We start from the raw sequence: 21,643 nt of genomic DNA, 5'->3' as shown, positions 1-21,643 counted from the left end.
GGCCTCAGACCGAAGCTCCTGTGCTGGTCGCTGGTCACCTCAGGCCCTCAGGTCTCCCAGGCTGTCCCAGGGGTGGGCTGCTTGCTGCTCTGTGCAGCCTGAGCCCTGCCTGAGTCAGGTCCAGCGAGGGTGTCTCGACCCCAGTGGAAGCGCATGCGTGAAGCAAGGCCACGAGGTCTGGCCGGCCTGCAACACCAACGTCCCTGGAGAGGAAGGATGGCGTGTTCACAGCCATAGAAAACTAGAGACCACTGTCTTTAAATCTAGCCTCTCCCCTTGCCTTTCGGAGGTGTCTCTGGGCGTAAGGGGATGCCAGGGTCCCTGGTTGAAGCTTATAATGCTAGTAGTTTTATATGGGGGGGAAAAAAAGTATATATGTAGTATTTAATGTGAGTCATGATAGCAAGTTGTAAACACCCGACAAATATTAAATACTGGGAAACTATGCACTATAACAGTATCTGAACCCTTTCATATTGCATTGGAAAGCTCTCTGTGTACCCAGTCTGGCCCGGAACGTGGGATCCTCCTGCATCAGCCTCCGGAGGGAAGGATTACAGGCATGCACCACAACCTGCTTCAGGCTTTCCTGAGGACTTGTGATCCCATCTAAGGGCAGGGAAAGAAAAGGAGTCCGCTCTCTACCATCTGGAAGGGCAACTTTGGGAAACGTCTAGGAACTGCATCCGCAGTTGTGGTTGATTGAAAAGTAGGTATGGCATAGATGGAGACAGACTTGAAGTTTTCGTTGTTGAAATTGGGTGAGCGGGTCTCTTATACAATTATTTCTATTTGTATATACTTTTCTGAAATTTCCCACAATATGTTTTACAATTTGTAATTGAGTTTTCACCTGGAACCATGTGTGGATTAGAAGCAAGATACTAAGATCCTAGACACCTATGCCCTTGGAATAAGGCAGATAATAAATATGGAATGGGACAGTCCAATTACTGTCTTAAAACTCCATTTTAATGGTGTCTAGGCAGAAAGTGTAACTTAGTCACAAATCAAATGAACTGAGACAGGCTTTCGGTAAGATGGCATTTTATTGGCCCCTGCCCAAGATACTTTTTAACTTCAGAGGAAAATACACTTTTGGGGAAATGTATGTCATTTCTTTTTCTATTTTGTTTTTTGTTTTTCAAGACAGGGTTTCTCTGTGTAGCCCTGGCTGTCCTGGATCTCGCGCTGTAGACCAGGCTGGCCTTGAACTCACAGAGATCCACCTGCCTCTGCCTCCTGAGTTCTGGGATTAAAGGTGTGCATCACCACATCCATTTTTTCTGTTTTTGTTTGTTTGTTTTGTGTTGTTATTTCTTAATCATTACAGACACTGAATTCTAAATTAAAAGAAGTTTATTTCAGAGAAGAACAGAATGATTCCTAAATATCTTCCTTCATCCCTCTCAGAAGGATTCCAGCCAGCAGGTAACTTCATCTAAAGCAGCCTTTTTTTGTGGGTCCTTGCACAGATCAGGAATCAGGATGTGTGGTTGTCGGAACCTTTTGAAAGTGACAACAGAAAAGAGTTGAGTGTGCCATAGGAATAAAGGGCTTGCAGGACCAGGAAGTTCCTTGGCTATGGGAGCTGAGCCCCTGAAGCCACTCCGGCCAGAGTTAAGGCCTCTCACAGAATCTAGACATCAGCCCTTTGACATGCATTCTCTGATTATCTCATAACTTCAAATCACATATCAGATGACTCAAATATGCATGTTCAACCTAGTATCTCTTCTGACCATCGGACTACATCCACCTGCCTACTTCACAGGTCATCTGGGAGGTTGAGTTAAAAGATAAATGTTGGGGCCGGGCGGTGGTGGCGCACGCCTTTAATCCCAGCACTCGGGAGGCAGAGGCAGGCGGATCTCTGTGAGTTCGAGGCCAGCCTGGTCTACAGCGCAAGATCCAGGAAAGGCGCAAAGCTACACAGAGAAACCCTGTCTCGAAAAACCAAAAAAAAAAAAAAAAAAAAAGATAAATGTTGTTAAATAGAGCTGAATATTATTACAAATACATTTGGTTTTAGTCTTGGTATCTTTTAGGGAGTAAATATCATGTCCTAAATGTGTAAAGGTGAGTCTTACAGGATTTACAAAAGGATCAAGAACGTGTGTGTGTGTGTGTGTGTGTGTGTGTGTGTGATCTTCCTTTAATCCTAGTACTCCACAGGCAGTTAGAGATCTGTGAATCTGAGGCCAACCTGGTCTATACAGCAAATTCCAGGCTAGCAATAGCAATACAGTCATTATATCACTTAGTCATGTTAACGGCAGAAGTGAGAGCCTTTGTAATCAGAAGCACTTAGCATCTGAGGATACCTAGGGTGTGGAAAACTACCTTGAACAGATGTGCTTACTGCTTCCTTACTTATTCATCTGGGTTTTTTTGTTTTGTTTTGTTTTGTTTTTATTTTTAGAAAGAAACTGCCGGAGACTGAATTTTGCACATGCTAGGTAAGTACTATCCATTGGACTACATCCCTAGTCCCAGAACACCAGGTTCCTAGCCCTAGAAAACCAGGTTACATCCCTAGTCCCAGAACACCAGCTTACATCCCTAGTCTCAGAACACCAGCTTACATCCCTAGTCCCAGAACACCAGCTTACATCCCTAGTCCCAGAACACCAGCTTACATCCCTAGTCCCAGAACACCAGCTTACATCCCTAGTCCCAGAACACCAGCTTATATCCCTAGCCCCAGAACACCAGCTTACATCCCTAGCCCCAGAACACCAGCTTACATCCCTAGCCCCAGAACACCAGCTTACATCCCTAGCCCCAGAACACCAGCTTACATCCCTAGCTCCAGAACACCAGCTTACATCCCTAGCTCCAGAACATGTTTAAATGAACAGCTAGAGGAAAAGCTAACTTACTTAATAATCATACCCTATAAATGTACATTGTAATGGTAAAAGGTATCTTTAACTTAGCCCCAGAAAGCACTAGCTTTTTTTTTTCCATTTCTTCCTTAGTCTCTCCAAATTCCACTCTGCTGTGGGATGTTCTGTATGGCAAATGTGTTGCTCTGATTGGTCAATAAATAAATCACTGATTGGCCATTGGCTAGGCAGGAAGTGTAGGCGGGACAAGGAGGAGAATAAAGCTGGGAAGTGGAAGGTTGAGTCAGGGAGAGACTGCCAGCCGCCATGATGAGAAACAGCTTGTGAAGATGCCAGTAAGCCACGAGCTGTGTGGCAAGGTATAGATTAATGGAAATGGATTAATTTAAGCTGTAAGAACAGTTAGCAAGAAGCCTGCCATGGCCATACAGTTTGTAAGCAATATAAGTCTCTGTGTTTACTTGGTCAGGTCTGAGCGGCAGTGGGACTGGTGGGTGAGAGAGATTTATCCTGACCGTGGGCCAGGCGGGAAAACTCTAGCTACACCACTCAAACTTCTGTAGTCGTGAGTATGACCATCATCTATCCAGCCCCTCTGGACCAAAACCTCAAGAACACAGTTGACTTTGGTTTCTTGGTTTCACTCATTTCTCATATCAAACACTAACATGCTCCGAACTTGCTCACTCCTCAGGTCCCATGACCACACAGCCAGCACTAGACCTCAGGTCATTATGCTCCTGACCCAGTGCCCTGGCCTACCAGCTAGACTGCTCTGGGTTGTGTATAAGTGCCTACAAAGCAGCCATGTTCTTCCTTTATACGTGATTTTGCCAGGTGTAGTGGTGCACACCTGTAATCCTAGCAGGTGAAAGGTGGAGGCAAAAGGATGAAGAACCCAAGGCCAGCCTTAGCTATAGAAAGATCTCAAGGCCAGCCTAGGCTACATGAAACCACGAAACCCTGTTCCTAAGAAACTAGACAACCACTAATCCAAAGTGACCTAGGTGTGTCTCCCTAGTCAAAACTTGTGAATGGCTTCAGTATGAGTGGCTTCTCTTCTCCAGTCCCCTCTGGTCAACTCAGTCCCTCCCGAGCTACTGTATCAATCTTTCTTCCTGGTCACTTCCCCTAAAACTCTTCTCTCCCTCCTTTTTTTTCTTTTGTTTGTTTGTTTGTTTTTGGTTTTGGTTTTGGTTTTGGTTTTTCGAGACAGGGTTTCTCTGTGTAGTTTTGGTGCCTGTCCCGGATCTCGCTCTGTAGACCAGGCTGGCCTCGAACTCACAGAGATCTGCCTGACTCTGCCTCCCAAGTGCTGGGATTGAAGGCGTGTGCCACCATGCCCAGCCTACAGTACATGTCACCTCTTCCGAGAAGACTCTCCTGATTTCTCCATTTAAAATGGTGTCTTCATCTATTTTCTTCTCCTCACTTCATTAACTCACCTGTTGGACATTTATTTTGATTGTTTTCTATCTTTACCATCAAAGTGTAAGCTCCACAGGAGCAGAGACACATGCCTGCTGCTCACCTTCATGGCTCCAGCCCTTTCTATACTGCCTGACTCAGAACAGGCCTTTGTTAAGTAGAGGGAGCAGAGTAAGCAACCACATGGAAAAGCCACTCAACAATGATAGGCAAAGAAGGGAAACTGCACTGACAGGTTTGGGAAACTTCATGAGTGGATAAAAAAATCCTTTCGGGGTCCAGCCGCCTGGAGAAAAGACCGTCTCCATAGTATGGGACACAGCAATGGGACGGGAAACTCAAGTGTAAAAGGACCCTCTAGACCTAGAGGTCTTGTTGGACTGGGTGCCAGGCTAGGTCCGTCAAATGACACCACATTACTGTAGTTCCCTTGGGAGGTCTCTATGAAGACCTGTATCTCTAGACATTTTACATTTGGAAGCTACACTTTCCTCCTTAGAGATTACTGCTTTTAGTATTGGCCCTTTTGAAAACTAATTCTTGATTGAATTAAAAGAGACAATTCAGGGGGCCTGGCTTGACTACAGGTAAATGGGAGAGAGTGGGTAGAGGTGGTAGAAAGATTACCCAATCAGGAGTCAAGTTAGGAGCCAAGGAAATAGGAGACAGTGGGCATGTCCACTGTGCGGCGGCTCCACCGAGCTGCAAGGGCACTCTCTCCCTCTGAACAACACCTGTCTTTGTTTCTTCCCCACTAGAGGTGTGCTCAGCTGCCTCCTGGCTTCTAAAGAGCCCACCATGTCAAGAAGTTCCCACCTGCTTAGACCTAGGTGTCAGCAAGGGCTGCCCTGGGCATCCCAAAATGGGACTGACTGTCCCGGCTCTCACCGTGTCATCCTGGTTAGTTCTCACCGCGTCCTGGACCTCATCCCTTTCTGCCTCCTGGCAGAGGTCTGCAGAATGATGACCTTCAGAAATGATCCCTTGGGAACTTGGATCCTTTCCCTCCTGGAGACACGGAGCTTCACTGTCCAGAGGGGAGAGCCCTTTGTTTCTGTAGGAAGAACCAGGAGCAATCCTTTTAACATTTAACTCAGGAGAAAAACTTAATCTTTTCATTTAAAATCTAAGTTTATGAGATCTCTATGAACTCACATTTTTATGAAAAGAACACTATAAGAAGGAACCACATTGCTCTAGCATTATTTTTGTTGAAACTCCTGTGCTATATAATCAAACAGCTGAGTGATGGTCCTTTGGCCTGAACGACGCCCTCAGCAATGTGCATTTGCTATCCCTGAAGAGGTCTAAATTGACTTAAATAAGCCTGATCTAGAGCAATTGGCCCTCCACATCCTGGTCAGGGTGACTGTCTTACAGGACACTGCCATTTAGCTGTTCTTAGGCCAGACTGCGCTAAACAAGCCACGCTTCCCATGTCTGCACAGGGTTTACCCAGACTAGCCGAGCCTCTAAGAACAGGGATAGAGCACACCTAAATGTGTCTGTCTTTCCCAGAGTCTGTTTTCTGTGCTCTTGCTGCCCCCGCCTGTAGTTACCTAAACTGCTTTGATACTAGGTAGCACGCTAAACCCAGGTTTACATGAATTCTGCTTAAGACTTGAAGTCATACACAGGGCTGGTAAAGGAACCAGGAAGCGAGGGGGAGAATGGAGCTGTCCGTACTACTCACTGCTCCATAGGTAACCTCATTTTACTCATTACGATGAACTTGAGCGGGGGTTGGGGGGAGGCAGAGGCAGGTGGATCTCTGAGTTCCAGGCCAGCCTCATCTACAGGGAGAGTTCCAGGTCAGCCAGGGCTACACAGAGAAACCCTGTCTCGAAAAATCAACAACAACAAAAAAGGATAAACTTGAACAAGTCATTTTGGGGCTGCTGGCATCAGTCCAGCTTGGGGGCAGATAGTAATTTTGTAAGTCTCCCCAAAATGACACACCACCTGCCTCTCCACACCTGTTGTCATCCCTGGGCTACTTCTCTCATTCACAGAAGCCAGTCTTCCTCCCTTCCCAGAGGGAGCTGGAAGATTAAGCCTCTAGTCTAAAACAGAAGCTCCCAGGTACCCAACAATGCAATATCCTTATCTGAGTCATACTCTGAAAGGTTTATGAGAACAAATCCCTTTCTTTGTCCCATTGATAGAAATTATAATTAAGATGTTGATTATTGGGTCGCTAGGATGGCTCGGTAGGTAGGAACACTTGTTGTCAAGTCTGATGACTTGGGTTTGATCCATGGGACCTTTATGGTGGGAAAAGAAAACTAACTTGGGCAAGTTGTCCTTTGACCTCTACCTCTATGCTGTGGCACACACTCTCTCCCTCTCTCTCTCTCCCTCCTCCCCTGCCCTGTCACACACACACACACACACACACACACACACACACACACACACACACACACAAAATACATAAATAAATGTAATTTAGATGGAACATTTTAAGATGCTAGCTATCTTAAATAATAAACATGTTTATTCTGTTGGAAACAATGGCAACTAGGGATTATGGCAGAACTGGCTCCTTTGGACCCTCATATACAAGTCAGTAGGGTCAGTTTCAATATCCCCTTTTATTCCTCATTATCAGGCCCTATCCAATGAACAAAACACCGTACCACTAAGCTGCACTGCCAGAACACTGAGAAGTCCACAACGGCCAGCTCTATTGCTAACATTATCTGTCTCCAAGTGTTTTTTGAGACGAGGAGGCTGGTCTCAAGCTCCAGGACTCCATGATCCTCCTTGTCTCAGCCTCCAGTATGCTTGGATCACAGGTGCATGCCACCACACCCAATTCCATCTGTATTTATTTTAAACCACTCTAATGCCTGTGAGACAACTACTCATGCCAAGGCCAAGCATCTCCAATAGCCCAGCATCCCCAATAGCTCAGCATCCCCAATAGCCCAGCATCCCCAATAGCTCAGCATCCCCAATAGCCCAGCATCCCCAATAGCTCAGCATCCCCAATAGCCCAGCATCCCCAATAGCCCAGCTATTGAAGTGAGTAAAGGAAAGCTTCTGCAGCTGACTTTAGAACATCTGGAGCAGAGAACTACAGGCCAAACTCCTATAAAAGGGAAGGTAGGCTTGCTCCTCTTCTACCTTGCTGGGTTTTTGTTTTATTTTTAATTCTCGTCAGCAGTCAAATCAATGTCTTTAGGATCCTTAGAACCGTGCAGTTATCTGCAGTCTAAATGTGGAACATTTCCATCCCTAAGCCTTGTGCTCAGTCACAGACACTCCCAGTCTCACTCCCAGCCCTAGGCAACCTTTGTCTCTACAGGAATATTTCCCTTCTCTTATCATTTCATATGCCAGGTACTTCAGTACTTCTTTTTAATTGCCAAATATTATACCACGTGGGTACACAACCCTGGGCTTATCTGCTTATTAGCTGATAAACACTTGAGTCTCCAGTTATTGTTTCTTGTGAATAATGTAGCTATGAATACACCTATATTGCCTATAGGTGGATATATGTTTTCTTTCTTTTCTTTTCTTTTTTTTTTTCTTTAGGTTTTTTGAGACAAGGTTTTTCTGTGTAACTACCCTGGCTGTCCTGGAACTCAATCTGTAGACCAAGCTGGCCTCAAACTCACAGAGATCTGCCTGTCTCTGTCTTGAGTACTGGGATTAAAGGCGTGTGCTACCACTGCCCAGCTGATCTGTTTTCATTTCTTCTGAATATAAACCTGGCAGTAGGCTGGGCATAGGAGTGCACACCTTTAACCCCAGCACTCTAGAGGCAGAGTCAAGCAGATATGCAGAGTGAGTTCCAAGTCAGCCAGGGCCACATAGTGAGACCATGTCACATACACACACACACACACACACACACACACACACACACACACAAACCCCAAAACCACCCAAAAAAAGTCAGCAGCAGAACATCTAGTCACACGGTAACTTAATGTTTACCGTTTTGGAAATCTGACACTTCCCAAAGTTTCTGAACCATTTTCTTTTTTCTTTTTTGTTTTTGTTTGTTTGTTTGTTTTTGTTTTTTTTTTTCTTCGAGACAGTGTTTCTCTGTGTAGCTTTACGCCTGTCCTGGATCTTGCTCTGTAGCCCAGGCTGGCCTCGAACTCACAGAGATCCGCCTGCCTCTGCCTCCCGAGTGCTGGGATTAAAGGTGTGAGACACCGCTGCCCGGCTTCTACACCATTTTCAAAGTCCCTCTGACAATGAGAAGGATCTTGTTTTTAACCAGATTATAAGAAGTTACCTTGAGCCAGGCGGTGGTGGCGCACGCCTTTAATCCCAGCACTCGGGAGGCAGAGCCAGGCGGATCTCTGTGAGTTCGAGGCCAGCCTGGGCTACCGAGTGAGTTCCAGGACAGGCACAAAGCTACACAGAGAAACCCTGTCTCGAAAAACCAAAAAAAAAAAAAAAAAGTTACCTTTTTCTACAACTATGTGGAGAAATCTCTAACCCCACACCATTTTCTCACACAGGATCTTGTTATGTAGCCCAGGCTGTACCCAAAATTAAGATCGTCCGGCTTCAGCCTCCCAAGCACTGGGAATAGAGGTGTGCACTGCCACAAGCAGTCCCTGTGTACGTGTGAAACCTCTCATGTTTGACTCAGGAACTAGTTACTCCTCCCATGCTGCAGGCTTAGTTGTATGAACTACTTCCCTGCTGTACCCTTTCAGTCCACTGCAGTATTTTTCTAACTACACCTACCCAAACTAGTCTCATCCTGAAACTCTCACAACTTCAGTGTGAGGTGTGCACCGTCTCCCCAGCTCCGTGTCTGCACATGCTGCTCTGTGCTATTGGTTCCTTTAAACACTGAAACAAAGAGAAGCTCCCTGACCCTGACTGAGTGGCGGGGCCTCGGCACTAACTCAAGCATTCTGAAAGGACGGTCGGGAAGGCACACAGCCAAGCATCTCAACCGAAAGGGGAGCGAGGTTACAAAACAACAGGCTTACTTGTAACTGACGGTCTTTTCTTCCTCCGGGCACTCCAGAAAATTAGGCACCCTCTTCAGGGGAGTCAAATCAAAAGTACTAGCATTAAAATTCACCTTCATTTTGACCCTAATAAGAGAACATGGGTCAGGATGTTGCAAAACAGTGCGCATTTGCATTTAAGCATTTTTATTATTAGAAACTGACCGTTATCAATATGGTCCATTATACTATTATTTGACATAGCGGCCAGGCTCACTGTTAGACAGCTTGTCCGACAGTCATCAAGCCCTGCATTCGGCACAAGGCTCCAACTTCGGATTTCCTGACTTTCTCTCTGGCCCTCAAGTCGTGAAACTATATAAATCTTTTCTTTTATCAATCAGTCTCTTTATTTTATCCTCTGCCATTATCCTGATGCCCTCACACCACATGGATTCCTATTTTAAAACAAACAAAAAAACAAACTCAGCACTGGAGACACGGCTAAACTGCAAAATCTGCTTTTCCAAATGGCCTGGGTTTGGTTCCCAACCACCCAGCTCACAATCACCTGTAACTCCAGCACCAGGATGCCCAACACTCTCTTCCAGACTCTGCAGACACCTGCACTCATGTTCACATACCCACACACAGGCTCACACATGTATGCATAAATTCAAAATAAAAACATCTTTAAACACAACAACAACAACTCTTTAGATCTGGAGAGATGGCTCAGCTGTTAAGAGCACCAGCTGCTCTTCCTGAGAACCCAGGTTCAATTCCCAGCACCCACGTGGGCAGCTCAAAAGTGCCTGAAACTCCAGCTCCAGGGGATCTGACATCCTCTTCTGGCTCTGTGAGCTGCACACACATGGCACACTTTGTTAAAGGAAACAACTATAATACCCAAACTTAGATCAACTTCTTAAACCAATTCTCCCAATAATGGGTGGCAGAAGAGGCATGTCAGTTTCTGCAGAAAAATACTGCATTTATACTATTTTTCCATCTCAAGTGTCTGATGTTCAACCAAAAAATATAAAATTAAGGTCAATTGAGGTGGTACATGCCTTTAAATCTAGCATTTAGGAAGCAGAGGCAGGAAGATCTCTAGAGGTGAGTTTGAGGCTAACCTGATGTACATGTGGAGTTCTAAGCCAGCCCAGGGCACAGTGGGAACCTGCCTCAAAAAAAAAAAAAAAAGAATAGTGATTGTTCTTCCAGAGGACCTGGGTTCAATGCCTAGTACCCACATGGTGGCTCACATTTAACTCCAGTCTCAGGGTATTCAGTACCCTCTTGTGACCTCTACAGGCACCAGGCACACGTTATGTATAAATAGACATGTAGGCAAAACACCTTACACATAAGAATAAACAAATCGGGGTTGGAGAGATGGCTCAGAGGTTAAGAGCACTGACTGCTCTTCCAGAGGTCCTGAGTTCAATTCCCAGCACCCACATAGTGGCTCACAACCATCTGTAATGAGATCTGGTGCCCTCTTCTGTGTACATAATAAATAAATAAATCTTTAAAAAAAAAAAAAAAAAGAATAAACAAATCTTTTAAAATTATAAGGCATGCAAAAATAGGCAAAATAAAATGTCTAGTCAAGATATAAAGTAATCAACAGAACCAGACTGAACCAAATTCAGAAATGACCCTAATGTTGGATCTATCAGATTGGAAATTTAAAGTAACTATGATTAATATGGCTTTTGAAAAAAAAAAAACAAACTTGGGGGGCTGGAGAGATGGCTCAGAGGTTAAGAGCACTGACTGCTCTTCCAGAGGTCCTGAGTTCAATTCCCAGCACCCACATAGTGGCTCACAACCATCTGTAATGAGATCTGGTGCCCTCTTCTGTGTACATAATAAATAAATAAATCTTTAAAAAAAAAAAAAAAAAGAATAAACAAATCTTTTAAAATTATAAGGCATGCAAAAATAGGCAAAATAAAATGTCTAGTCAAGATATAAAGTAATCAACAGAACCAGACTGAACCAAATTCAGAAATGACCCTAATGTTGGATCTATCAGATTGGAAATTTAAAGTAACTATGATTAATATGGCTTTTGAAAAAAAAAAAACAAACTTGGGGGGCTGGAGAGATGGCTCAGAGGTTAAGAGCACTGACTGCTCTTCCAGAGGTCCTGAGTTCAATTCCCAGCAACCACATGGTGGCTCACAACCATCTGTAATGAGATCTGGTGCCCTCTTCTGGCCTGCAGTCATACATGTTGTATACATAATAAATAAATTTTAAACTTAAAAAAAAGAAAGAAAAAAAAACTGGTTGAAAAAGTGGACAATATGCACTAAAAGATGAAAAATTTCAGAAAAAGGTGAAAACTATGAAAAATCAATGGAAATGCTAAAAATCATACTGTCACAGTCGGTGTGTTTGATGGGCTCATCAGTAGATAACACACAAAGGAGCTCCGGGAACTTACAGATGGCTCAAGAGAAATTATCTAACCAAAACACAGAAAGTAAAGTCAACCACTCTCAAAGACTTATAGAACTGTGGATGTTATCCATGGTCACACATACACAGAATCTCAAAAATTAAAGCAGACAAATGGTACATGAGAAATATTTGAAGGAATGATGATCTAGGTTTTCCCCTATATTAATGAAATATGTATAATGATAAAAATGAAAATGTCATACAACTCTAAGAGGAAAAAAATAAGCTTAGATACTTCATAGTCTACCTGATGAAAATCAAAATTGGAGAATCTTGATAGTACTCAAGAAAAATATCACGTACAGAGGAACAATGAATTACAGCAGACTTTATTTTAAAATCATCACTGAAGTAGATCACTGTCTCAAGAAAGAATTTTCGAAGTCCAAGAAGCTCACAACTTCCATTACATCAATTATTACCTGCTCCTTTTACAAAATTCACTTTCTATGTATCTCATGGGCACTTTAAGCCATTCGTTTGGAGTCATACATTGCCTTGAATTAGAAATACTCGGGAACCTGGAATGCAACTGGGCCTTCTCGATCTCTTTAAATTCTTTCATTGTATAGATTTTGCCTGCAAGACAATTAATAACCTACATCAGCATGCTTCAATGCACCTGCCATTGCTCTCGGGCTAGGGGATCACATACAAATCAAGTACCGGTCTCACACTGGAGGAGAGTCTTCTTGTCATTGTCCTTGTCATTCTGGGCTTTTTTCAGAGGGTCACGGAATGGCGGCATGACGACCTACAAGAGAAGCACTCTTCTGAGGACTGGGCTGCAGCTCTGAGGATTAGCATCCAGTCCATCCTAAGCATCCATGTGTGTTCTCATGCCGGGAGAGTAAAGAATACAGGACCTACTAACATAGATCCATTATATATAACACATTGCAGAGATGGGGCACTCTGATACTTTTCTTAGGAGGTCATAAAGCCAAGAGGAAAGGTTAGCTCTGGGGGGGGGGGGGCATACATGAGCTCGTGTGTGTGTGTGTGTGTGTGTGTGTGTGTGTGTGTGTGTGTGTGCAAATGCACGTGGATGTGCATGTGGAGCTCAGAGGTTGATGTCAGCTGTCTCCCTCTCCCTCTCTCTCCACCTTATTTTTTTTGGTGACAAGGCCTCTCACTGAACCTGAGACTTACTGTTCTGACTAGACCGGCCAATGAGCTCCAAGAATCCATCTGTTTCTGTGTCCCCAGCACTGAGGACACAGATGCTGTGACGTCTGCCTTTCACAGGGTGTTAGGGACCCAAGTTGAGGTTCTGTACTTGTACAAGTAGGTATTTTACTAACTAAACTATCTACCCAGTCCAAGGCAAGGTTACTCTTATTTCGAAGTTTGGGTTCGGTCTTCAAAACCTGTCATCATATATCCTTAAATTTAAAACCTCATTTTCCTTTAGTAAATGTATATATATCTCCATATGTCCATCTTCATCCTAATACCCAGAAACAGCAGCATAACAATTATATAAAACTAACTACAATATTCAAAATGCAGGTTATCTGTTAAGCGTTAAAGCACTAATGTCTTTTGCTGGCCAACATTGCTAAAATTACAATTCAACACAAGACCACAGCATTCAGAAGCAGTCACGGTCATGGTCTAGCCTGCTCCTATGAACTCCTACCACAGCTAAAAAGGTTACCTATGTGTCTTCCCAGTAATGCTGAGACTTGTTTTCTCGGGTAACTGTAACAGGAACATGACTATCCAGACCTAAGGTGAGCAGACTGCCCTCTCCAGTCTCACTGTTAGGTAAACTACAGAGTGGTATAGGAAGAGCCAACAGGAACTCGCTGTGAAGAGACAACACAGTGCTAGCATCTCGTTATTTGTCTGTGACTTTGTGACAGATGAAAACAGACTTTTACACTCTAAAGAGAGCAACAACGGTCTAAAGTTTAATTAACAACTGCATCACATTTCCCTATCGCTACTGAATTTTTACATTGTAACAGTGACTGAAGTTTTTGACTTGTGGACCACTGAACCCAAACAAAAATACTGCAACCTAGTAACTTTTTTGTTTGTTTGTTTTGTTTTTGGTTTTTCGAGACAGGGTTTCTCTGTGTAGCTTTGGAGCCTGTCCTGGATCTCGCTCTGTAGACCAGGCTGGCCTCAAACTCACAGAGATCCACCTGGCTCTTCCTCCCCAGTGCTAGGATTAAAGGTGTGCGCCACCACCGCCCGGCTGTGCTCTACATTTTTAAGAAACAAAAATGCATTTTTCACCTTCTTCAATTACAACAAAAATCAAAACACATTGTATGCAGAAGCAGACACAAGAATGAACTTTTATTTTAAACAAGACATTAAAGAAAGTTACATAAATGTAAAGCAGTATTACACTTTAGTTAAGTTTTTGTTTTGGAAAATACAGTTTTTGTAATAAAAGATATTTCAAATATAGAATTATTTTTTAAGTTACTAAAAGAGATTTCTTCGTCTTAACTTCAAATATAATCATATAACCAACATCAACATATCTAAACAATATAGTTGAAAAAAGGCTTCCTTTCCCTTTTGCTGGCACACTGCCGACGCCCATGTCTGTGGGGAATGTCTGAACTAACGCACGTCTGCCCTCGGAAGTCCGGCCGGTCTGCTGCCTGACACACCGGCTCTTGCACGGCCCTTTGCTCTGGCTGCTTCCCCACACGCTGTCACGCCAAGGCCACACAACTGCTCCCTGTTTCTTTCCACCCTCACCAGTGTCTAATGTACTCAATGCCTTTAGGTGGCATGCACGTGTACAGGACTAGATAAAATAACTGCCGGGACACAGATCAGCTACAGAGATAAGCATCATAAAAGTGTCTGTAAGAGCAATACTTAGTCTGTGGGGAAATGACAGCATGGCAAGGTGGGTACAGGACTGGAGACTCATTTACGCTCTGCTGTTCACAGGTGGTGCTGTGACAACCTCTCTGTGCTGTGACAACCTCATCCTTAACTGCCTCTCACAGCAGCAGGGGAGATGCATTTCCCTAAGAGATGGAGGGCTAGGGCTATAACTCAGTGGTAGAATGAATGCCTAATATATAGAAAAAAAACAAACATTTGGTTGACACCAACTAGTTCTAAATAGATAAGAAAGAAGTCCAAAAAGATATATAAAAATGTTACTGAGCTAGTTTTGGGTAATTGGATTTTTTTAATATTCTGAATTTAAATTATTTTTTTTCACTTACTATAAGAACGTATCAGACTGGGTGTAGTAGCCCCGTCTTTAATCCCAGTACTAGAGAGGCAGAGGCAGTTGGATCTCTGTGAGACCAACCAGGTCTACATAGTGAGTTCCAGTACAGCCAATGCTACATAGAGAAGCCCTCTCTCAAAACAAAACAAAAGAATGTATGACTTATGTAACAAAATTTTTTTTTAATTTTTTTTTTTTTAAATTTTCCAGAGCTGAGGACCGAACCCAGGGCCTTGTGCTTGCTAGGCAAGCACTCTACCACTGAGCTAAATCCCCAAACCCTTCTGTAACAAAATTTAAAGTCTTTGAAAATGTTTAAACATTTCCTATTACTCAGTTATTATACAACATTTTCATATTTTCTGAGATTAACTCATCTTTGGTCTTTGGGTTATTTAGTCCTTTCTAAAATATTACATAGGAAACCCACTCCAACAATGCTCCTGAACTTTAAGGACTCACTCAAGGGCAAGCAACACATATGTTAAGTCTGCTCATCAGACACATACCACCACAGTGAAGAAACCCACATACCTTTAGAAAATTGGGGTCCTCTTTGCTCATATAAAAAGGATCATATTCTTTTGGATCATAATGCTCTATAAATGCATTTCCCTATAAAAAGGAAATAAAACCACACATAAGAAGTACATAATTAATTTTGATGCTATCAGAACTCAAGAGTTACACAGTTTGTATCCCCTGCCCTCAATCATAAGAGACAAATGGGAGGCATTGGGCTACAGTCCCAGCCCTACACAGTTCCAGTCTTACGCTTCAAATAGCACCAATGGCTCAATACCACCCCTTCGTGTACAAGACATCTCAGTGGGTGAAGGCCCTAGCACTGATGACCTCAGTTCAATCCCCAGAACTAACAGTGTGAAAAGAGAACCCTGACTTCCCTGAGAGCTCATCACTCACTCACACACACACACACACACACACACGTACATGAATAAATAAATACAATTTAATTTAAATTAAAAGAATATATTGTTGGGCTGGAAAGATGGCTCAGCGGTTAAGAGCACTGGCTGCTCTTCCAGAGGTCCTGAGTTCAACTCCCAGCAACCACATGGTGGCTCACAACCATCTGTAATGAGATCTGGCACGTAGGCAGAAAACTATATACATAATTGTCTATATCAGAGTATAGATGGTACATAAACAGAAGAGAGAGAGGCAGGACTGTTTAGATGACTGAACAAAGACAACCATGACTTTTAAAGCACTGTAAGAATTATAAGATGACTTCTTATTACCTTCTTATTTACATGTCTCAAAAAACTGTCTAATTCTTGTCGTCTCCTCTTTTTAATCTTCTTATGTGAACAAACTTTTTCTATAATTTTCTTCTGTAGAGGATCTGCCACACACTCAACCCATTTTTTATACAACATCTCTTTTCTTCTTGCATTTAAGAAGTCATGATGATATAAATACTTATCTAGTTCCTAGTAAACGGGACAGAAAGACAAAAATATTATCCTGAAGGTTTTATGTCTTAAAGTTTTGTAAAATTAAAGTTCATAAGCTTAAATTATTCTTAAAAATAACCTGCCACCAGGGGCTGGAGAGATGTCTCAGTGGTTAAGAGCACTGGCTCCTCTTCTAGAGGTCCTGAGTTCAATTCCCAGCAACCACACAACATGCAGACAGAGCACTCATAACAAAAGAAAAGAAAAGAAAAACCCATCATTCAATCATTTAACCCTTTACTTGGCTTCCACCATTTGGCACACCCTGCTGAAAACAAAGGCACATGGACACTGGAGGCAACATGCCCACCCTTCCTGATAATCAACTAAATACACCGGGCCAGTGAGATGACTCAGCAGGAGAGAAGCTTGTCACTCAAGCCTGGCAACCTGAGTGGGACCCCCGGAACCCATAGAAAGGTGAAAAGCCAATTCCACAAAGTTGTCCTCTGACGTCCATGTGTGCCATGGCGTATGTGTCCACACACATATCATACACACACACGTATATGCAATAATAATAAGTAAAAATTTTATTTAAGCCCAGCAGTGGTGGTGCACGCCTTTAATCCCAGCACTCGGGAGGCAGAGGCAGGTGGATCTCTGTGAGTTCGAGGCCAGCCTGGTCTACAGACTTAGTTCCAGGATAGCCAGGACTACACAGAGAAACCCTGTCTCAAAAAAACAAACCAAAAAAAGTTTTACTTAAGTAAAATAAATCAAATATACCACACAGTAGAAGGAGAGACAATATAGCAACATTGTATACGTTAAAAGTGAAATCATACTAGGAAAATTATTTTATGTGTGTGCATGTGTGGTGTGCATGTATGTGTGTGGGCAGATATACTCACCTGTACAGTGCTGAAGGAAGTCCCTCAAAGCACAGGAAACTAGCAGTCATTAAAACACTCTCAGTGATGTGTCCCACTTAATCCCAACTGCTAATGAGTGTTTCTAATTCTATTTCCTGTATTATCTAAAACTGTGAGTTTTACTCACAGTTGTTAAGTAGATACTACATTGAAAATGGAAAAAATTATTTAAGATGCATTTTGTAGTCAATTCTTACCTTCATTACATAATTTTCTCTATATAATATTGACTGAACAGCTGCATCAGTATCTTCTTTAGCTAAAGCCTAAAAGAACAGAATTATTCCAAAAATCAAATCTTGAAAAATCATTAGCATTATCTGTGCTTATGATATTTTTATGTGAAAGGCATATCCCTGAAGCATTCTCTGTAAATCCTATTTTTCTGTATCACTTAGCACTTTTTCAAAAGCTATTTTGATCTTTCTGTTCTTGGTTACAGCAAGAAATAATTCATCTCACAGGCATTTTGAGTCCCAGGGCAGTCAAATGACTTGCCCAGAGTCATGTCGTAGTCAGAACCATCTTTTCCCACATCTGGTAAAATGTTTTTACCTTTCTGGGTTAAGACAGACATGCACAGGCCTCTATCTGACAGACTAATCTCTCTGTACGTCTAATGTAAGATTATGCCTGTCTAGCACCACCTAGGGCAAACCTATACCTAGAAGAAAGCCACTAAGGAAAAACAACACGGTCTAAGAAAGGCCGCATTCCATTTCCTGTTCCTATTCTTACTCTTTTATAATGAATTTACCTATTGATTTGACTTTGAAAATTGCTTTTTAAAAACAAAAATGTAGAGCCCGGCATGGTGGCGCACGCCTTAAATCCTAGCACTCAGGAGACAGAGGCAGGCTGATCTCTATGAGTTTGAGACCAGCCTTTGTAGAAAGTTCCAGGACAGCCAGGGCTGTTACAGAGAAACCCTGTCTCAAAGAAACAGAAAGAAAGAGAGAGAGAGAAAGAGAGAGAGAGAGAGAGAGAGAGAGGAGAGAGAGAGAGAGAGAGAGAGAGAAGGCAGGGAGGGAGGGAGGGAAGGAAGGAAGGAGAGAAAGAGAAAAAAAGAAAAATTAATAAATAAAAACTAAAATGTAATTGTCTCGGCCTCCCAAGCGCTGGGATTACAGGCCTGTGCCACAAACCCAGCCCGTTGTATGGTCCTTTAATTAATTTTACATGACAATCAACCAGTTGCTTAATAGACTGAAACATTTTTTTTTTCAAAGGCAGTAGGGACATTAATACAATTAAAATAAATACATTTATCATTAATGAAGACCTTGCAACCACCTAATAAATTTACGTGTTTTTGTGTGGGTCTGGTGGACTTTTTGTTGTTGTTTGTTTTTGTTTGTTTGTCTATTTGTTTTCTGTGGGGTTTTTTTTGGGGGGGGTGTTGTTTGTTTTTGAGACAGGGTTTTACTATATAGTCTTGGCTGTCCTAAAACTCACTATGTAGACCAGACTGTCCTCAAATTCAGAGATATGCTTGCCTCTGACTCCTGAGTACTGGGATTAAAGGCCGTGCCACCACACCCAACTGAACCACAATTCAAACTCAAATGTGTGTCTACTAGTTTCGGGGGAACAGGGTCTGGCTATGTATTCCAGCCTGGCCCAAAACTTGCCCAGGAGTCTTAGACTTGTGATGCTCCTGCCTCAACCTCCCAAATGCAAGGATTGCATGTGTAAACCAATACCCTTGGCTTCAGAAATCACTTTCTTTCCTCCTTCTGCACAGAGGGTTGCTGACTCTGACAAGACTGCTGTCCTCAACTAAGATGAGTAATGGATTAATGTTCTAGCTCCAGATTAAAGTACAAACAAAACAACAACAACAACAACAACAAAAACCAGCAATCCGAAGACACTGAAAACTGGCCAAAAGTGCCCACACAGCCCTATCCCTTATGCCCGACTAGTTTCAACCAGAGCTAATGGAGGTAAAACTCACTCACATGCATGTGGTGTCACTAGTTGAGGAATTTAAAAGGCAAAACTCCTGGCCAACTATGGAAGATGTTTCCCCCCCCAGTGCTGGAGATTAAGCCTTGTGCACGCTAGGCAAGTGCTATGCCAATGAACCACATCCTCAGGCCCAACCATTAAGAGATGAGAGGAGACGTCTCTAAGGGAGCCATAGAAAGGGTGCCACAAATTCCACAAATGAACTGGCCAAATCTCTGGTAAGCACCTGAACTGGTGGACAGGGCTCTATGCACCCCAAGCAAAGCTTAAGAAAAGCAGAGTGGCTCCACCTGCTGCCAACTGGTGGACAAATATTTCAATGACATAAAAGAATCAAGGTCCTTTATAATGTATCATCCATAATGCCTAAAATAGACAGAGGAAAAGGAAAATGTGACCCATACTTAAGAAAAAAAAATCAGCAGAACTAGGACCACCCATATGTTGTAACTGAAATATAAAGCCTTTGGGGGTGTGGGCATGGTACACATGCCCTAATTCCACTCATCCCAGGTACTTAGGAGCAGGAAGCAGGAAGACAAAGAGTTGAAGGCCAGGCTACACAACACAGTGAGGTCCTAACTAAAAGTAAAAAAGCAGGGTCGGGGAAGATGTTGGAATGGCTAAAAATATACGAACAATGAGCAGACAGACTTAGCAAGCAAACAGAAACAAGAAAAGAAGTGGTGGGAAAATCCAGTTCCCACACTTTAAAAAGAGACAGATTGCCGTGAGTTTCACAGAAGGTTTAAGATGACATAAACAACAATCAGTGACCGTGAAGACACAGCATTAGAAAGAATCCACTCCAGAGCCAGGCTTAGGGATGTGTCTGGAAACGCAGGCCCCAGAAGGCTGAGGCAGGAGGACTAGAGTTTGAGGACAGATGGACAACACAGAGACCTTGTCAGAGAGACAGAAGTGGGGGGTGCAGAGGGAGGGAAGGAAATAACACCCGAAAGAGGAAGAGCATTTTTGGAAACTGTGAGCCCACAGATACAAGTTCAATAAACTCCAAGGAGTGGAGAAATTGGAGCCTTCCTCCACTGCTGAGAATATAAAATGGTACAGCGGCTGCGGGAATAATATCTCTGCTGGTTTGCCAGAAAGTTAGGTACAGAGTTATTTGACCCAGCAAATCCAATCCTATGTTACAAGAGAACATAGTTCAAATCCAAAGTTGGAAACAAGTGTTCATGAGAGCAATGTTCACACTAACAAAACACAAGAAACACTTCCAATGTTCCGTCACTGAGGAAATAAAATGTGGCATCCAAGCACTGAGATAGTACTTGGTCATAAAAAGCAGGAAGTAGGAGCTAGAGAGACAGGTCAGTGGTTAAGAGTGAGAATGAGCTCAGTTCCTGCTGCAATCCACAGAAAAATGTGATGGAATTCAGCTACTATCACAAAAGCTACTACTTGGAAAGGCCAAGGCTTTTCCCGAAGGTCAAGCCATGGCTTAAGAAGTCTTGGTGATATTTTAGCTTTTGCATATATATTAGCCCATTCCTGCAATGATCCTTGTATGCTACGTATGCTTCCAAGAACTACTAACAGTGTATTTTATCTGAAATACCTATCAAGCATCCAAGGCCAAAAGATCTCCTGAATTAAGGTAAATTAAGCTTGGACCCTCCTTTCTTATACAGCCTTAGTGGTATTTATACTAACATTATAGACGCCTAACATTTACCTAACCACCTCTAGGAACATAGTCTGAGCACATAAATTCCCTTTTTCTGATACATTAACTGATTTTAGCTCTTAGTTGACCTCTTCCCTTACCACTCCCCTTTTGGGTTGTAAAAGAAAGCCTGACATCACTGCCTGAGGAAAACTCTTCTCTGCCTTTAGGACCCTGTAAGAAATCAAGCCTGGTGGCCTTGCTTTGGACAGAGCTCTGCTATTGCAGGGGTATAGAACTGTTAACCTCAGAGACTGAGGAGAATTTTTGAGGATTTTGACTGGAGAACTAGAAGAATGAGATGGAAGATGAGGAAGAGCCAGATGGGGAAAAACGAAATGATAAAGACCAAGATGGGGCAGAACTAAGATGAGAGAATTAAGATAGAACTTAGAGGGGACAGCAGATAAAGGTAGAGAGAAATCGGGAAAGAAAGGAGCTAGGCATGAGAACAGAACTGAAGCTGTGTAGATAGAATATTATCCCAGAGGAATAAAGTAGACAGATGAAAGAGCTCGGTGTACTTAAATTCTTTTCCCGAAAATAATTCAAGCCTTTTTTTTTTGTTTTTTTGTTTTTTTTTTTTTTTGTTTTTCAAGACAGGATTTCTCTGTGTAGTTTTTGGTGCCTGTCCTGGATCTCACTCTGTAGACCAGGCTGACCTCGAACTCACAGAGATCCACCTGGCTCTGCCTCCTGAGTGCTGGGATCAAAGGTGTGCGCCACCATCGCCCA

General features: G+C 42.9%; 1 protein-coding gene across 5 annotated transcripts in view; it reads right to left on the bottom strand.

The window, feature by feature from the left end:
- Positions 1-36: 36 nt before the first annotated feature.
- The window catches only part of Fam228b (family with sequence similarity 228 member B), a 23,913-nt gene continuing 2,306 nt past the window's right edge, over positions 37-21,643 (bottom strand). For 2 of the 5 annotated variants that reach the window (XM_052745999.1, XM_052745998.1), the window contains exons 3-10: positions 17,448-17,516; positions 16,160-16,351; positions 15,429-15,509; positions 12,347-12,434; positions 12,103-12,259; positions 9,245-9,352; positions 5,166-5,331; positions 37-203 (exon numbers count right to left, since the gene is read on the bottom strand). In XM_052745999.1, coding sequence (XP_052601959.1) covers positions 48-203; positions 5,166-5,331; positions 9,245-9,352; positions 12,103-12,259; positions 12,347-12,434; positions 15,429-15,509; positions 16,160-16,351; positions 17,448-17,516 — 1,017 coding nt within the window. In that variant the 3' untranslated portion in view covers positions 37-47. Of the gene's footprint in view, positions 204-1,030; positions 1,507-5,165; positions 5,332-9,244; positions 9,353-12,102; positions 12,260-12,346; positions 12,435-15,428; positions 15,510-16,159; positions 16,352-16,454; positions 17,424-17,447; positions 17,517-21,643 lie in introns of those variants that run through there. The other 3 variants (XM_052746003.1, XM_052746001.1, XM_052746000.1) reach the window with 3 other exon arrangements.

The sequence above is a fragment of the Peromyscus californicus genome, unplaced genomic scaffold, assembly GCF_007827085.1.
Source record: "Peromyscus californicus insignis strain IS unplaced genomic scaffold, ASM782708v3 Scaffold_1__1_contigs__length_55948999, whole genome shotgun sequence".
NCBI lineage: Eukaryota > Metazoa > Chordata > Mammalia > Rodentia > Cricetidae > Peromyscus > Peromyscus californicus.
Note: the sequence above shows the minus strand (reverse complement) of the source record. Positions and strands in the feature narration are given on the sequence as shown.